The 16,811-nt window shown below is 36.7% G+C and overlaps 1 protein-coding gene across 2 annotated transcripts; it reads right to left on the reverse strand.

The window, feature by feature from the left end:
• Window positions 1-1,583: 1,583 nt before the first annotated feature.
• LOC107871351 (serine/threonine protein phosphatase 2A regulatory subunit B''beta) lies at window positions 1,584-15,034 on the reverse strand. 2 transcript variants are annotated; one of them, XR_001674688.2, is made up of 14 exons: window positions 14,531-15,005; window positions 9,876-10,118; window positions 9,667-9,772; window positions 7,559-7,658; window positions 6,681-6,786; window positions 6,402-6,492; window positions 5,433-5,574; window positions 4,780-4,927; window positions 4,479-4,588; window positions 3,667-3,823; window positions 3,016-3,141; window positions 2,760-2,923; window positions 1,825-2,086; window positions 1,584-1,726 (listed from the first exon to the last, which is right to left on the reverse strand). XR_001674688.2 is itself a non-coding variant. In XM_016718263.2 (13 exons), the coding sequence occupies exons 1-12, from the start codon at window positions 14,678-14,680 to the stop codon at window positions 2,783-2,785; spliced, it is 1,620 nt and encodes a 539-aa protein (XP_016573749.1). In that variant the 5' UTR covers window positions 14,681-15,034; the 3' UTR covers window positions 1,584-2,086; window positions 2,760-2,782. The 2 variants fall into 2 exon arrangements, 1 of the variants encoding a protein (XP_016573749.1); XM_016718263.2 differs by having other exon boundaries at window positions 1,584-2,086; window positions 14,531-15,034.
• Window positions 15,035-16,811: the final 1,777 nt, after the last annotated feature.

Raw genomic sequence — 16,811 nt, forward strand, 5'->3', positions numbered from 1 at the left:
ATTACCCCGAACTAAATTTTAGCGTATTTTTGTCAATCTTTTTAGCTGATGTGGCACCTTTGACGTGAACCCCATTTTATATGTAATAAAGATGTCACGTTAGCACAAAAAAGTGACAAAAAAATGCTAAATTTGAGTTCAGAAGAATAATAAAACCCCAGTGAAGTTGACGTGCCTTAGCAACTTTAGCCATAGTTCGAGAGTGCGCTGCATGTTCATCTCTGAATCTTTTATCCATTTGTAAGGTGTAAATATCGCGTCCAAATAGGTAAGTACCGACGGTTCGCTTAACACCCTCTCCCCACCGACCCAACACCCTAACCCTAACCCTAGTCGTCATCCTATTCAAGAATTCAGATCTCATAAACTTAAAAACTCGGATATGTCCCTTGTTATTCGAGGTGATCAGTCGAACATCATATATATATATATATACGATCATATATTAATTTTTCGTATATACATATATATACAGTAAAATTTTGATTGACAAATAGAGACGTACAAAATAGGACAAACACAGAGAGGCACATGCAATGTTGCTAAGAAAGATTGGTCCCCTTTAGCATGTGGAAGTGTTCACAATGAACAGTGTAATTGGCTCTTTCAAAGTACAAACTTTAAATATAGCCTAAAAGATTTTCTTTTAATCAAGGGAAAGAATCAGAAATATATCTAAAACTCTAGCGAAATTTGATGTAACACGCCTTAACTTTGTGGGGGTCCTCGACTATTTATTACCGTATTTCTGAAACTTATATTTGTCCAGATGGATCACTTCAGACCCTTACGCGCTCGGTGTGCGTGTATTCACGCAGTGGTCCAGCTGGACAAAATATGCCACGAAAATATGATAATAAACAGTCCGGCACAAAGTTGAGGCGTGTTATAGCAAGTTATATGTATATTTCAAACCTTTTTCCCTTTAATCAAAGGAAAGATAAAATAGTCCTTTCAAGATGTTACAATACAACACATGATATTAGTGTCAACCAAACACTTCAACTTGTGAGAAGAACAATGGTGTTTATTGGCATCATAAAAGAAAACTATATTCGTCGACAGAGAACCCTCTTAGAAAAACTATATTCGTCGACAGAGAACCCTCTTAGACTCATCATGGTGACATTGGATTCATTGACATAGTAAACAACTTTATTCGTTGGAGAAGAAACAGGGATCTAGGGAGGGTAGAGTGTACGCAAACAACATACTTGATGAAATCCCAGAAAATGGGATCCAGGGAGGGTAGAGTGTATGCAAACCTTACCTTTGCCTGGAGGTAGAGAGGTTGTTTACAAAAGACCCTTGGCTATTTGTTGGCAAAGCAAACCACACTAATAGACTTGTCATATGGGGACACTGGGTTTATTAGCCAGGAGTGGTGCACACGGTCGTGGGGGTGGTCTCCCTAGTTCGCAAGGAGGTAGGACAGGTGGTCGTACAGGCACCCCGTCCACACCCAGTCCACAGGGTCATTTGTATGAGGCTTCGGATGCTGTGATCACAGGTATGATTCCCGTATGTCATCGGCCATTCTAGGCAACTTGACTTCAACATCCAAGTAGCAAAGGACAAAGAAATCGACAAGAATAACATTGCAGTCCATACAAAACTATCAAAGATTCACAGAACACAAAAACGGAACAAAAAGCAGATAACACGGCGGCACATTGGCACTCACTTACACTAAAACCTCATCTAGACAAAAAGGTATCTGAAACCGCTGAAAATTGGAACAACAAAAGATGATTAATAACATCGATTTGTCACAGTTAAAGAAAGAACAAATGCAGAAGTTCTGAATTACCAGAAGGTACATACATTATCGCCAATCGCTCATGTTCCAAGTCCTTCATAATTCATGTTTGGCAGCTTTCAAAACTAGCATCGACAGATACTTCGAGAGAGCGTGCTCTGTGCAGACCAAACAAAATTTTCCTCTGCGGCTTATCTCAAAAGAACATCTTGGTGGAACACAGATATTTCCAAGAGCAGCTTATCCCCACTTTGTTTTCTGTGCAAATTCACGCGCGGGCTCAAAATTCAGCTTGAGATGAAATTCACTGCAGGCACCTCGCTGAAACTAGTATAGATTTAAAAAGCAGGAGTTCAGCATTATGGTATAGCAAAATATCCTCATTATGTCCAGGGCTTGTAATAAAAGTGATCAAAATGGCAAGAGGACCACACAGTAGTAATAGGAGGCCAAATTAGCTAAGCTAAAATGAACACAAACCAAGAGATGTTCTAGTATTGCGACTGAAATCAGAATGTATCTCCCATCGGCTACGACATAATCTCTAATAAAAAGGGATTCTGCCTTCACCTTGGGAGTCTATAAATTTTGTTATGAATTCAGTTCCAGCCAGCATTCTATATTTGAAGCTCAGAATATGTATTTTTCTCATCTTTTCAATTATTTTAGACGGAACAGTGTCATGCCATTAAAGTGAACTATATAAAACACTTATGGCCCAGGCGTGGAAAAAGTAGGAGAACGGCTTGCTTCAACAATTTTTACACAGCCTTAACATATGGCGCTACTTCAGCGATGGTTTAGTATCATCTAAAAGGGCTTGTCACCCCAGGAGTTTGTAAGTTTAGTCAAGTACTAGACCTTCTAGCATCTTCATAATATTAAAGAGTGGACACTGGGTTAAAAAACAGAGAGATCTTGATAAAAGATACTTTTCACAGAACTATCCATCTACAATATGTACCGGTTGAAGATGATGTAATAAATGGATTGCCTGTACCTTTCCACCTTGACAACTGAAACTCAAAAGGGCGCCTCCAGTGATTCATCCCAGACATCTGCACTTCCGTTGGAGGCATCCTCTGCATCTTCCTCCATTGAAAGTCTAATATATTCCCTGTGTGCAAAGCGATCCCACTCCGTCAAATGCGGGTTCTCACGTTCCTGGGACAAAGAAATTTATGTTAATCCATTGGTAACAATGATGAAGGAATGAAGACCGAGCTCATTTACTTATTAACCAAGCATTAACTCACTTGACGTATAAGGAACGGGTCGCGGGTTTCAAATGCCATGAACTTATTGAGATTAAAGAGGACATTAAAAACACTGCCAGATAGTTTATTGCCCTTCAGGTCGCGTAACGTAAAATAACTTTCATCCTGCAAGTAAAGAAACTTCAGTGTTATGTATCATTTTTGAAAATTAACCCAGATGTACAATTGAAACATTATATATTGTGCATCAACTCAAACAATACAGAATTGAAGAATGGCATAACTTTTTCCGTTGGTAACGAAAACGATTACTTCTTTCCCAAACTAGTTGTATATTTAGGGGAGGAAACAGATTTGCTGAGTTTTTTTATATCTGCACGACCATTGACCAAGAAATTTAATTCAGCACATTGGTTCCCCAATTCACCATCAGGAAGATAAAAATCTGCCTGCCAACCTCACCAGAGCTTTAAAAAACGCAATTAACAAACTTTAAGTTTTGCACTGCATTCTTTCACATAAAAATGATTCAGACAATTCAACTTTCAAACTTCAAATTAGGTACCAAAAGAGCTCCAACAAGAAGTGCTCTCTCATTACAGTAGAAAAACATTCATCTGATGAATATGTCCAAGCATGAGTAGGATACGACATAATAAAGACATCAAATATGAAAAAATCAAAGATTACCTCTGGACTAATCATGTCAACCATCTGGCACAAAATATCCTCAAAAAGCACTGGCTCTTGGCCCATGCATTCCATTCTATGCAACTGCTCCTCATAAAAAAATTGCATTTCATTCCTCGTCAGAATACCATTTCCATCCAAATCTGTGCATTTGAACCTGCCCATAAATAAATTTAGATAGAGAGAAGAAGCGGTCACCTGCGAGTATGTGTTCATGTTCCACAACTATACAACTGAAAATTTTCTGAAGAGGACTCATCATTTTATAATACCATTATTTTGCCTAAATTCTTGGCTGAAATGAACAGAATTCAAACATACAATCCTAATGCAACACACTCAACTAAATGGCCTTCCATGACTGTCGTGATAACTCCTGATATACTCTTCATTTTCAAAATGCAACAAGACAGCAATTTGACTTCCAACCCATAAACATTCATATCATCTCACCACCTATGATGAAACAAGAGACAGCATAGCAATGATTGAATACACAAATAGATTTGTCTAATCAACCAAGAAAAGCTAAAGAGCTACTAACAAGGTTAGCAGAAAGGATGATAAGGAAAGAAGACCGAAGAGTTTGGATGACTAGACCGGCTTGCATTTTCTGGGTACTGTTGGCATAGAAATCAGAGATACTTTGAAGATAACCTCTGCTCCCAGCAGGAAACAAATGATGTAAAGAGACTTGTATGCTCCATCATAACAAGAAGATCCATATGCTCCATTATCGAAGAATCATGAGGAGAAATACAACATTTTCATGGAGCTTGAAAAAAGAGTTTCATGTTAATCCTGAAATTTACCAGTATTCAAGACCAGGCTCTGATGTTTTATCCTCCTCTGATAATATAAAGTAAACAAAGTCTTCATAACCCATCTTCCCTTCAACTTTACTTGTAAACTTCCTCGGAACCTGACAAAACATTAAAACAGCTAATCTTCTCTATACAATTCCATCAGATATCCCTGAGGGGACAACAGAAAATTAAAACACAAACTCCTTATAACGTAATAAGCAAGCATACTTAAAATACAACAGCTTATTCATTATTGCAGGGAAGGTAAATTGAGAAGTGAGAAACAGAGTACATGGAAGACTCAAACCTGAGAAAATACTCTATCAACAATCCTGTATGTAAGGCCATGGTTGCCATATCGAATGAGGTTCTCTTTATCGATCAGAAAATCATGATCGGTATCGAGCTCCCAAAACTTGCAATATATCACGTAAAAGTGTTCGTAAGAGAAGTACCTGCAGCAAAAAGGTGCTGAATGATGCTGCAGAAGCTTATACTTGATCGGCAGAAGTAACAAGAACTTGCCCGATGTTATCAGTGAGAATAATGGCAAGCAAAAGTCCGTAGAACAAGCTCTAAAAGATAAAGAAAGCAATAGAATATCTGACTTAAGCTTCTTTAAGAACCCAAAGAGATCTGCAAAACATTGTGATGTGCTTTTGTAATGTCAATCACCCAAAGAGGATTCTGCTAACCAGTGATGTATAATGCCATTTTTCTCTCTTCTTTCTTTGACTAGTCAAAAAAAGATAATATCCTAGCACCTCTACTTGTCACATAAACATGCTTGTATTTAAACCACGTGACATGAGACATTTTCATGTTTACAAGGCAACGAAACAAGAACAGATCGCATCAAGTGAAATAAAAGACGTGAATCTCTAAAATTTCCCGAAATGAAGTCTGTATATTTTTTCATGTCTACATTAAATCAATACTGTTGCAAATGTATTTATTTACCTAAGGACCTTGTTAATATCTTCTTCTTCATCTGCATGTTGCATAGCAGCAATTAGGTCAGAACGCTTCAGCTCCCTGAGGGTAAGATGACCATCACCCAATCTATTCACGTAGAAAAATATTCTGTATATTACAGTTTCAGCTGGCCAATGCAAGAAAATTAACTGTTAAGATAGAGAGTAGCAGTTTGAAACCCCTCTATGTTACAAACAAGTATTTAAATAAGATGTATCATTCCACCTGTAAAAAGCACACTATCTACTCCATTCCTAAGTCCCAAAAGGGTAAAAGGTTAGCTAAACTATTTTGAATGGGACTCCTTTATAGAGAGAAACTAAAGGAAATTTCAAGTCTTAGTTAGACAAGAAATGCCCAGGATTAGGGTTCTAATGCTTACAACAACAACAACAACAAACCCAGTGTATTCCCACACAGTGGGGTCTGGGGAGGGTAAAATGTATGCAGTCCATACCACTACCTCCGGAGAGGTAACAAGGCTGCTTCCGATAGACCCCCGGCTCAGGACAAAGAATATAGGATTCGAATGCTTGACATGCCAAAAGCCCAAGAAAGTTAATTGCTCCATGCGATGGCACAGCTAGGAACCCTTAGATCTCTCATTGTCTTTCTTCTCAACCATGAGGGAGGGAGATGAACAACACAGCACATTTAGTTCAACATATAATACTGACCAGTTTATCCCAAACACTCGCACCTCACAAATTAATCTAGCACTGAAAATTTTATAGCAACGACAACCATATCAAAGTAGGGACCCATAGCACTTCTTGTTTTTGCTGTGGTTAAATGTAACCTCTCAAGATAGAAATTAACAGGGATGTCTAACAGAAGATCTTACTTAGGACAATGGTTGTATACATCACAAAAAGCATTGACGATTTCAAGGGCACCAAAAAGTTCTGCATGCATCAGCAATGAATGCAGCATATTACTGGGATGAGAAGGTACCATATCGCTCTTGAAATTCAGGTGTGTTCCGTAAGAACTCTAAACCAGGATGTGTTGCCAAAAGCTCTCGAAGAATAGGCTTGAAATCATCCTACAACCAAATTGGTTTAAATTTCAATTGAAAGAAGGAAAAAAAAATCCACAACCTTTCTCTTGCAGAAAAAGTAATCTGTGATCAATCATGAATCAGACAAAAAAGTTAACTATTTTGAGATGGAATGAATGAGAAACTACGAAGTAATTATGATAAACAAATAAAAAGAAAACTAGGGAAAGCACCTGTGTCAAATGTTTGAGATCTGGCTGCTTCAAGATTGTGTACATCTGAGTTGCTATATCTTTTGTCAACATGTTTCTGTTGACCCAATAATCAACAAAGACATCCCTACAGCCATGTTAAGCCAATAGCATCAGCAAACTCTCTGTCAAGTAGTTTCAGACATTATCAGAAATGAGTTAGCACTAAATGCTCAGGTTTACTATGCCATTACTAGTACCCTGTATCAGGTGTAACTTCTGAATTTCTCTTTTTTCTAGTGTAGTAGTTATAAATAAACACGGGAGAAAGGGTTATAAGTTTTTTTTTTTTAAATTTCCAAAGGTACAAATGTGGTATAAGTTTACAAGGCAAAGAGTTTCAGATACAGACCAAAAGAAGCTGTTTAACTTGAACTACTGAAAGAACAGCAAGTGGTAAGATCCTCAGCTCCTATAACAGATTTTTTACAACACAATAAAAGGTGTACTTCAGAAAAAAAGTAAAAGAAAGAACTCTCCGGAAAAAGCATTTTTTTTGATGAAGTAACTCTCCGGAAAAAAGGCATTTCCCTTCTAGTCAAATAAAATTCCAAGATGTGAAAGGAATGTTTGAAAGGTTTTTTTTTAAAAAAAAGTGAACATGTCCATAAAGGAACCAGTCACTTCAGCAGGATAACACTTCCCAAAATGCAATGATATTTGGGAGAAAATCTTAGGATAATGTTATTTTATAGTATGATCAAACAGTTTTATATTGTTTTTATGTACTACACCGAGTCCTTTTATTTGGTAATCCCATCTATTCAATTTTTAAAATAAAAAAGGAGGATGACCTTCTAGGAAGTACCCGAAAAAAGTAAACGAATCATCTCGAAATTCAGACGAAAGAAAACATTTACCTTGTTATGATGCCCGTTCTATCAACATCAATCTTCCTAAAAAGAACCGTAGAGAAGAATGATGGCAACTTGCATATTTCTTTAGTAATTGGTTTGAATTCTGACAACCAAGAAAAGAATAGCATATGGAAAGTCAAAATGCACAGAGAAATAATAATAAGTCGCATCATGTGGGTCAACGCCCCATATAACTAGCATAAATAATGATAACTGCTCTTTAAGTACCAAGGGACTTTTTTCTTATCAAAAAATACATGATCCAGCTTAGGATTAAGCCTATATTTGGTTTATGTCCAACCACAGGCCTGCCAGTCATATAGTGTAAGCCATATTGAGAATTTCAGCACTAAACAAACTCGGATATGCTGTAATTAGTTCCAAAAACTGAAAAGTTTGACGGAGCAGTATGTTTAATGCAGTAAAACCAACAAGCTTTTTCTACACTCGACCACGTTCTTTTAGATGACAGATTTAAAGAAAGACTGTTCAAGGCAAAGGATTCAACGAAGGAAGAGATTGAAGACATGGCTATTTTGCATGTTCATTCAATGAATATCAAACAATCAGTTCTGAATAAATCCCAAACTAGTTGGGTCAGGTACATGAATGAAGAATCTTCTATAGGAATTGAGCTTGCTTCGGGTTCATTTCGTTTCAATACAGAAATCTGAATTTAAAACCTCATGATTCTCAACCCAGCCACCCTTGGGAGCAAATTTTATTTTGTATTTTTATTGTCTTGTTTTTGAAAGCATATCACCTTGTTATAAGTATAACAAAATGAAATATGTTCACAGAAGAACCCAAACATTATGAAAAGCAAACAGGCCATATAATATTTGCATGCATTAGACATCACGATCCCATCTAATCTCACTTCATCTTACGAAAGTTAAACTTGTCATGCATATATTTTGTCTTATTTGCAATCTCCAACAAACTCTCTAGCACCTTAAGAATTTCAATAAACTAATCAAAGATATCGATCACTAATTGTTTTAAGGGGGCATGTAACTTCAGAATTTTGTAGGCTCTATGCATTTAATAAACGGAAAAGGGCCTAAAATACCCTTCATCTATTGAAAATGGTGCAAAAATGTCCTCCATCCATCTTTTGGCTCTATAATGCCCTTCACATCCACCTTTGGGCTCCAAAATGCCCTTTATTTAACAGCTTCAATATTACATAATAACAAAAAAAAAAATCATTGATGACATATCAACTTTTCGTTGGTCCGTATTTAATTAATTTAAAAAATTAAAAATCCATACGCACCCCATTCTTTGCCCGCCCTGCCCCATACTTTAACCACAGGTTATGTCAAAACAGTTTACTGGACTCCGCAAAACAAGAGCTGAATATGATGAAATCAAGTTGCCACAAACTCAAGTCAATCGTATATTCCAATATAACTGCAGGGATAGCTGTTGCAGGTACGAATGAAGTAGCTAAGGAATTGAGGAAATAGATTTTTTTTTCCGATTAGACAATATCCTTATTTCAGTCATTATTATTGGAGGCATAGCTGGTGCAGATATGAACAAGCAGCAACAGAAGCATCGAAAACGTTGAGGGAATGGAACTCTCGAGGATAGTTGGGGCGGGGCGGGCAAAGAATGGGGTGGGTGTGAGTTTTAAATTTTTTAAATTAATTAAACACGGACAAATGGAAAGTTGACACGTCATTAATGAAACTTCTTTTATTATTTAATATTGGGGCTGTTAAATAAAGGGCATTTTGGAGCCCAAAGGTGGATGTGAAGGGCATTATTGAGCCAAAAGGTGGATGGAGGGCATTTTTGCACCATTCCCAAAGGGCATTTTACGCCCTTTTCCGTTTAATAAAAAGTATTTCATTCAAAACCATAATTATAAATCTAATACGATTTTACGGAGAGCCGACAAAAATTGACACTGGAATTTGGTAAAAGAACTCGCAAATGAAAAGGCAAATAATCCAGAAGACATTGAGAAGCTAAAGAAACTCTGAATTTTAAACCCAAAAGGATACACACACATCTATAGTCATCTCAAAGTCAATAATAAAGCAATTCTTAACCCCACCCCATCCCCCCACCCCCGCCAAATAAAAAGGGGGGAAACTCACCATCCATTTGTAGTCCATCTGTGTGACCATGGAAAAACTGGTTTATTCTAAACAAGCAGCGTTCCTTCAATTCATTTGGAGGTGGACGGCCATTTTGAAAATAAAACTGCCATCATCATGTTCATTTGATCAAAAAGGAGAAATCATCACAAACTGTCGGTGCCCAAAGAAAGGCATCACTCTGAATTAATTATGCAACGCTTCCATACCTGTGGTATTAGCTCTTTAACAGGTTCGTTCACTAATTTCAAAGGGGATCCTAATGTAGAGGGGCCTGGCCTAGGCCTTGTTGGTCGAGGTGAACCAGATGAACTTCTTGGGGAAAGTGGAGGGGTACTTCCAGCCGGAAACATAGACGGCAAAGAACTGCTTGTTGCTACATTTGTGCTAGAAAAAGTTCCAGTCACATTCAATGGACCACTAGCTTTAGCATTATTAACCAAATTTTTCACCTGCGTGTAGTGAAAAAGATTACTTTCCATTTGCCAGTCAACCTGAGATCAACAACATTGTTTACACGAAACGGGGGTGATGCACATATCATCGCTTCGGTTTAAAATAATGCAGGCAAGACAGCACAAAACATCAAAGGCCCCCAGAACTAAGAAAAATCCACATGTAAGCTCAATAGCACACCAGGTTCGATGTTCAATTCTTAAAATCCCAAACGTGTGAATGCTGGCTCAGAACAATATCATCGTGAAGGTTAATGCATGTTCACGATGTCTTCTCATCATTCCTCACGCTAGAGGACTTGACAGTGCATTTACTCAACATGATACTTCACTCAACATAATATAATGAACATTCTTAAGAAGTTCATAATATAATTAACATTCTCACGAAGTTAACATATTGTAGTTGCTAGAATCATTTCTGAGATATAAGACAGACCAATAGGAGTTCATTATGATGCACTAATGCACTAACTTGAAAGCACTGCTTGTAACTACACTTCACGATTTTCTTGGAAAAACAATAAATGCTAGTCAGACACGCGGGACCCGGGTAAAGGGTGACACGCTTGCAATCCCACCAGTTTGAATCTATGAGCCAATTGGGAGTATAGTAGATAACTCACAAGGACAGACTCGGAGCTCCCAGGCTACTACCTACTAACCTTCTATTCTAATCAATAACCTCTTATACCTTCCCATCTAGGGTCAATGCCCTCGGTAAGCTGAAGATGCAACACATATCATGTCTAACCTCTTCCCAGTACTGTTTGACCTACCTCTACCTCTCCTCATTCCCACTACATCCTAATCCTAATTCATGACCTCCACGCCCTCCTGTGAGTCTAAGGTCATGTCCTACGTACACAGAAGTTGTGCCATATCCTTTCTAATCATTTCTCCCCAATACTTCTTCAACCTTCCTCTACCTCTCCTTATACCCACTACATCCCAATTCATGACCTACACGCCCTCCTATCTAAGATCATGTCATCAGTAAACAGAAGTTGTGCCACATATCTCTAATTATTTCTCCCCAATACTTCTTCGACCTACCTCTACCTCTCCTCATACCCACTATATCCACCCTCCCCCATCTCCTTATTGGGAAGATGGCAAGTATCACGTGGAAGTAGCCGAGGTGCACAAAAGCTAGCCCAGACACCACGGCCATGAAAAAAATACTCAAAATGTAATTCCTAATACACCAAAATACAAAAAAAATAGTGAAATTAAAATTAAGCACGGTGGAACTACCATGTCCTGTCTAACAATTTCTCCTCAATACTTCTTCAACCTACCTTTACCTCTCCTCATACCCACTATATCTACCCTCTCACACCTCCTTATCAAGGAGGCGGCAAATATCGTGCGTGGAATTACTTAGTGCATGAAAGCTGGCCTAGACACCATGGTCGTTAAAAAACTCAAAATCTAATTCATAATACATCAAAATACAAAAGACGAAGGTCCAAGTATGACAACCAAGCCTATAACGCAGGGAAACAAGAGAACGCTCAACTACCACTAACATTCTATCCTAATCCGCGACTTCCACTCTCCTATCTAATGTCATATCTAAGCTCACAATGCAACATGTAAAGCTACAAAATCTAACTCTAATACACCAAAAATACAAAAATGATGAACGTCTCACACCTCCTTATTGGGGATCCGCACATATTAGGAGGTGTCAGGTATCGCATGAAATTAGTCGAGATGCATGAAAGCTAGCCCGTACATCACGGTCATCAAAAAATTCAAATCTAATTCCTAATACATCAACAACAACATACCAAGTGTAATGCATCAAAAAAATAAAAATTTAGCAAAACTAAGCAGTGTGGAACTATCAATGCAGTCATGTCAGTCATGCCGGGGAGCGATAACCATTGATCAAAAAAAACTTCTGCACCATATCAAGTCTAATCATTTCTCCCCAATACTTCTCCAACCTACCTCTACCTCTCTTCATACCCACAATATCCAACCTCTCACCCTTCCTTACTAATCGAGGTGCACGAAAACTAGCCCGGACACCATAGTCACTGAAAAAACTCAAAATCTAGTTCCTAATACAACAAATCACACCAAAAAATAGTGAAATTAAATAAGCACTGAGGAACTACCAAAGTTATCGTATCGGGGAGCGATAACCATTGATGAAAATGCTTCTAGCAACATAAGAATTAACCTAAATAACAAGAGACGAAACATCAAGCAACAACAAGAATTCAGCATCCAAACTCCCTATATCACCAATTAAATCCACATCCATTTTTTCGTGACCTCACACCCTCTAATCTAAGGTCATGTTCTCAGAACGTATGTCTTGTCTAATTATTTCCCCCCAATACTTCTTTGACCTATCTCTACCTCTCCTCATAGCCACTACATCTAACCTTACTAGTTCCCAAACACCAAGGTCATTAAAAAAAACTCAAAATCCACTGCTAATACATCAAAATACACAAATATTTAACGAAATTAAGCACTGTGGAAGTACCAAAGCAGTTGTATCCGGTAGCAATAACCATTGATCAAAAAGCTTCTGAGCAACATAAGGATTATCCTTAATAGCAAAAGACAAAACATCAGGTAACTGCAACAGTTCAGCATCCAAACTTGCTAAATCACAAATTAAATCCACATCCATTTTTTCGTGACCTCACACCCTCCTATCTAAGGTCATGTCCTCAAGTACGCACGTCCTATTCCACAATACTTCTTCGACCTACCTCTACCTCTCCTCATACCCACAGGCCACAACATCCAACCTTACTAGTTGAGCTGCACAAAAGTTGGCCTAGACACCACGGTCATAAAAAAAAAAACTAACTCAAAATCTAATTCCTACTACATCAAAATTAAAAATAAAAACTGAAGCAAAATTAAACACTGAGTAACTACCAAAGATGGCGTAGTATCCGGGAGCGATAACCATTGATCAAAAAGCTTCTGAGCAACCTCCAAAAGATGCAACAGTTCAGCATCCAAACTCCCTATATCACAAATTTTATGTGTATATATAGAAAATACATACATAAAATACCTAGTTTTACAGAGAGGCCACAATTTCACGTGCCCCAATTCGCCACAACTAGCATGTATCTTGTGAAACTAGTCTACGTGCGCGAAAGCTAGCCCAAACACCACAGTCATCAAAAAAAAAATTCTATAGCTAATTCCTAATACAACTACAACAACAAGAACAACAAGAACAACATACCAAGTGTAATGCATCAAAATTAAAAACTTAGCAAAATTAAGCACCAGCTACTACTACTACTACAACAACAACATATCGAGTGTAATGCATCAGAATAAAAAGTTTAGCAAAATTACACAACAACTACAACAACATACCAAGTGTAATGCATCAAAATTAAAAACTTAGCAAAATTAAGCAACAACTACTACTACTACAACAACAACATATCAAGTGTAATGCATCAGTATAAAAAGTTTAGCAAAATTACGCAACAACTACAACAACATACCAAGTGCAATGCATCAAAATTAAAAACTTAGCAAAATTAAGCAACAACTACTACTACTACAACAACAACATATCAAGTGTAATGCATCAGAATAAAAAGTTTAGCAAAATTACGCAACAGCTACAACAACAACATACCAAGTGTAATGCATCAAAATTAAAAATTTAGCAAAATTAAGCAACAACAACAACATACCAAGTGTAATGCATCAAATTAAAAACTTAGCAAAATCAAGCAACAACTACAACAACAACATACCATGTGTAATGCATCAAAATTAAAAACTTAGCAAAATTAAGCAACAACAACAACAACTATTATTTAGCAAATGTAATGCATCAAAATTAAAAATTTAGCAAAATTAAGCAACAACAACAACATACCAAGTGTAATGCATCAAAATCAAAAATTTACCAAAATTAAGCAACAACTACAACAACAACATCATATCAAATGTAATGCATCAAAATTAAATATTTAGCAAAATTAACCATTGAGAAACTACCAAAGTTATCGTATCGGGGAGCAATAACTATTAATCAAACAGTTTCTGAGTAACATAAGGGTTATCCTAATTCTATATCTAATTCCTAATACTAAAACAACAAGAAACAACAACATACCAAGTGTAATGCATCAAAATTAAAAATTTAGCAAAATTAAGTAGCAACAACTTACCAAGTGTAATGCATCAAAATTAAAAATTTAGCAAAATTAAGCAACAACTACAACAACATACCAAGTGTCATGCAACAAAATTAAAAATTTAGCAAAATTAAGCAACAACTACAACAACGTACCAAGTGTAATGCATCAAAATATAGCAAAATTAAGCAACAACAACAACAACATACCAAGTGTAATGCATCAAAATCATAAATTAAGCAAAATTAAGCATTGAAGAATTACCAAATTCGTCGTATCGGGGAGCGATAACCATTGATCAAAAAGCTTCTGAGCAACATAAGGATTATCCTTAATAGCAAAAGACGAAACATCAGGTAACTGCAACAGTTCAGAATCCAAACTCGCTATATCACAAACTAAATCCACATCCATTTTTTTCAAAAAAAAAAAATTCACGCAATAAAATCAATCCAAATCCAAATTCTTAGATCTTCTAGAACCTTCCTTATCATCAAACAGTATTAATTTTTCTAAATTTTTTTTTTTTTACGAAGAAATTGGAAATTATTTTTTATTTATTTATCATAGATATATTTGATTGGATCTATTGGGATTTGTGAATTTTTGAGGTATTGAAGAGTGATGGAATTTAGGGACTTGATTTATTTTATTTTTTAATTTGAGAGATTTGGGGGAATTTTAGAGAAGGTTGAAACCCTTGAAGCAAAGTAGTATTAGTGTGTGCGTGTGTGAAATGAAGTGTTAAGTAGTGTAATGATGATGTAATACATAAGTAAATTAACCTCTGTTCAGCAAAGCATATGGGAAGACTGAATTCACATACATGTCTAGCTCCCACTAGCAATAGATATAGATTAACGTCTGTTCATCACGGCTGAAACAGATGGAAAAAAATCACTTGATGTTTGTCTTTATTGGAAATTGAATCTGAGATCTCGTGGTGCTCAATTCAACTTCATTAAATCACTAGATCACGTCTTTGGGTGCATCTTTATGGTTTGTTTCAGTTGAACTTATTTGTGCGTGGATTAATTTTATAAGATAGATGTCAACTCCATCATTCATAAGTAGTAATTAGATGACATATCTCGACTAGTTTTATGGAGTAATACATGTCACCTTCCATTAGTAATAAGTATGACTTAGCTTTGGAGCTTACTTCGACTAATTTCATGAGAAACTTATCAATATTTGTCATATAGCGTCTCGACTAATTTTATTAAAATATCTATCAAAACCGATCGTCTCCTGTTAGTAACAAGTATTGTATTAGATAATTCGGTTCATCGAGGCTAGGACATATGAGAAGAAATCACCTACAATGTTTTTGTCTCTTTTAAAATTTGAACTTAAAATCTCACAATTCTCAACCGACTTCATTGACCACTAGATTATATCCTTGGGGTGTTTGAGCACATGAATACTTTTGATTTAAATTTTGAAAATCCTTTTATGTGTATCAAATATACAAATGAGTTAACCACTTAAAATTCTACTTTAATTATACTATTAGCCTCACTAAACTAAAAAAATCTGTGACTTGGTGTCTGTATAATTAAAGCAGGTGACATTTTTTAAGTAGTTAACTTAATTACCTAATAAACACTCGAAAAACATACCACAAAAAAGTGAAAGGGACTATTAAAAAATACTTTATCATGAGCCCCAAGGAATTCAGTATCAGTTCGGTGCACAAAGCATCCTGCATTTATACAAAGTTCGAGGAAAAAATCTCTCTAAAGAATATGATGTAGACGATCTATATTAATCAGTGATTGCTTTCACGACTCGAATACATGGACTCACTTTTCAAGTTGCATGGTCAACAACCTTCACCAACCATTGGTGGATAAACAAAATTTGACATGTTAGTATACTAAAACTAAATGCCACAACATACCCAGTGTATTTTCACATAATGGGATTTGGAGAAGATAGAGTGTACGCAGATCATACCGCTACCTCAGGTGAGGTAGAGAGATTGTTTTCGATAGACCTCCCGGCTTAGAACCGATAACAGTATCACCAACACAAAACATAAATGCATATAAACTAGTACAGTATGCAAAAGTAACACGCTAGCCCTAAGATAATACTACAACCACAAGATAATACTAAAAACTATCTAACCGAAACCATAGACATCACACAACACCACGAACAAGAAATTCAGACACAAAAGAACGCTCCCCTATTGTTACCGATGCACTCCCACCTCTTAACCCTCTACCCCAATCCATATTCTCCACACCTTCCTATCAAGGGTCATGTCCTTCATAAGCTGTAACTGCTCCATATCATGCTTAATCACCTCCCTCCAATATTTCTTTAGCTACTTCTATCCCGCCTAAAACCATCCATAGCCAAGGTCTCACACCTCCGCACTGGTGCATCAGAGCCCCTCCTCATCACGTGCCCAAACCAACGTAACCTCACTTCTCGCATCTTGTCTTCCACCAAAGCAACTCTCACCTTCTCCCAAATAATCTCATTCCTCACCCTATCATTCCCAGTAAATGACATTATTTGAAAAAGAAAAACT

This window comes from Capsicum annuum, chromosome 5 (assembly GCF_002878395.1).
Source record: "Capsicum annuum cultivar UCD-10X-F1 chromosome 5, UCD10Xv1.1, whole genome shotgun sequence".
Lineage (NCBI taxonomy): Eukaryota > Viridiplantae > Streptophyta > Magnoliopsida > Solanales > Solanaceae > Capsicum > Capsicum annuum.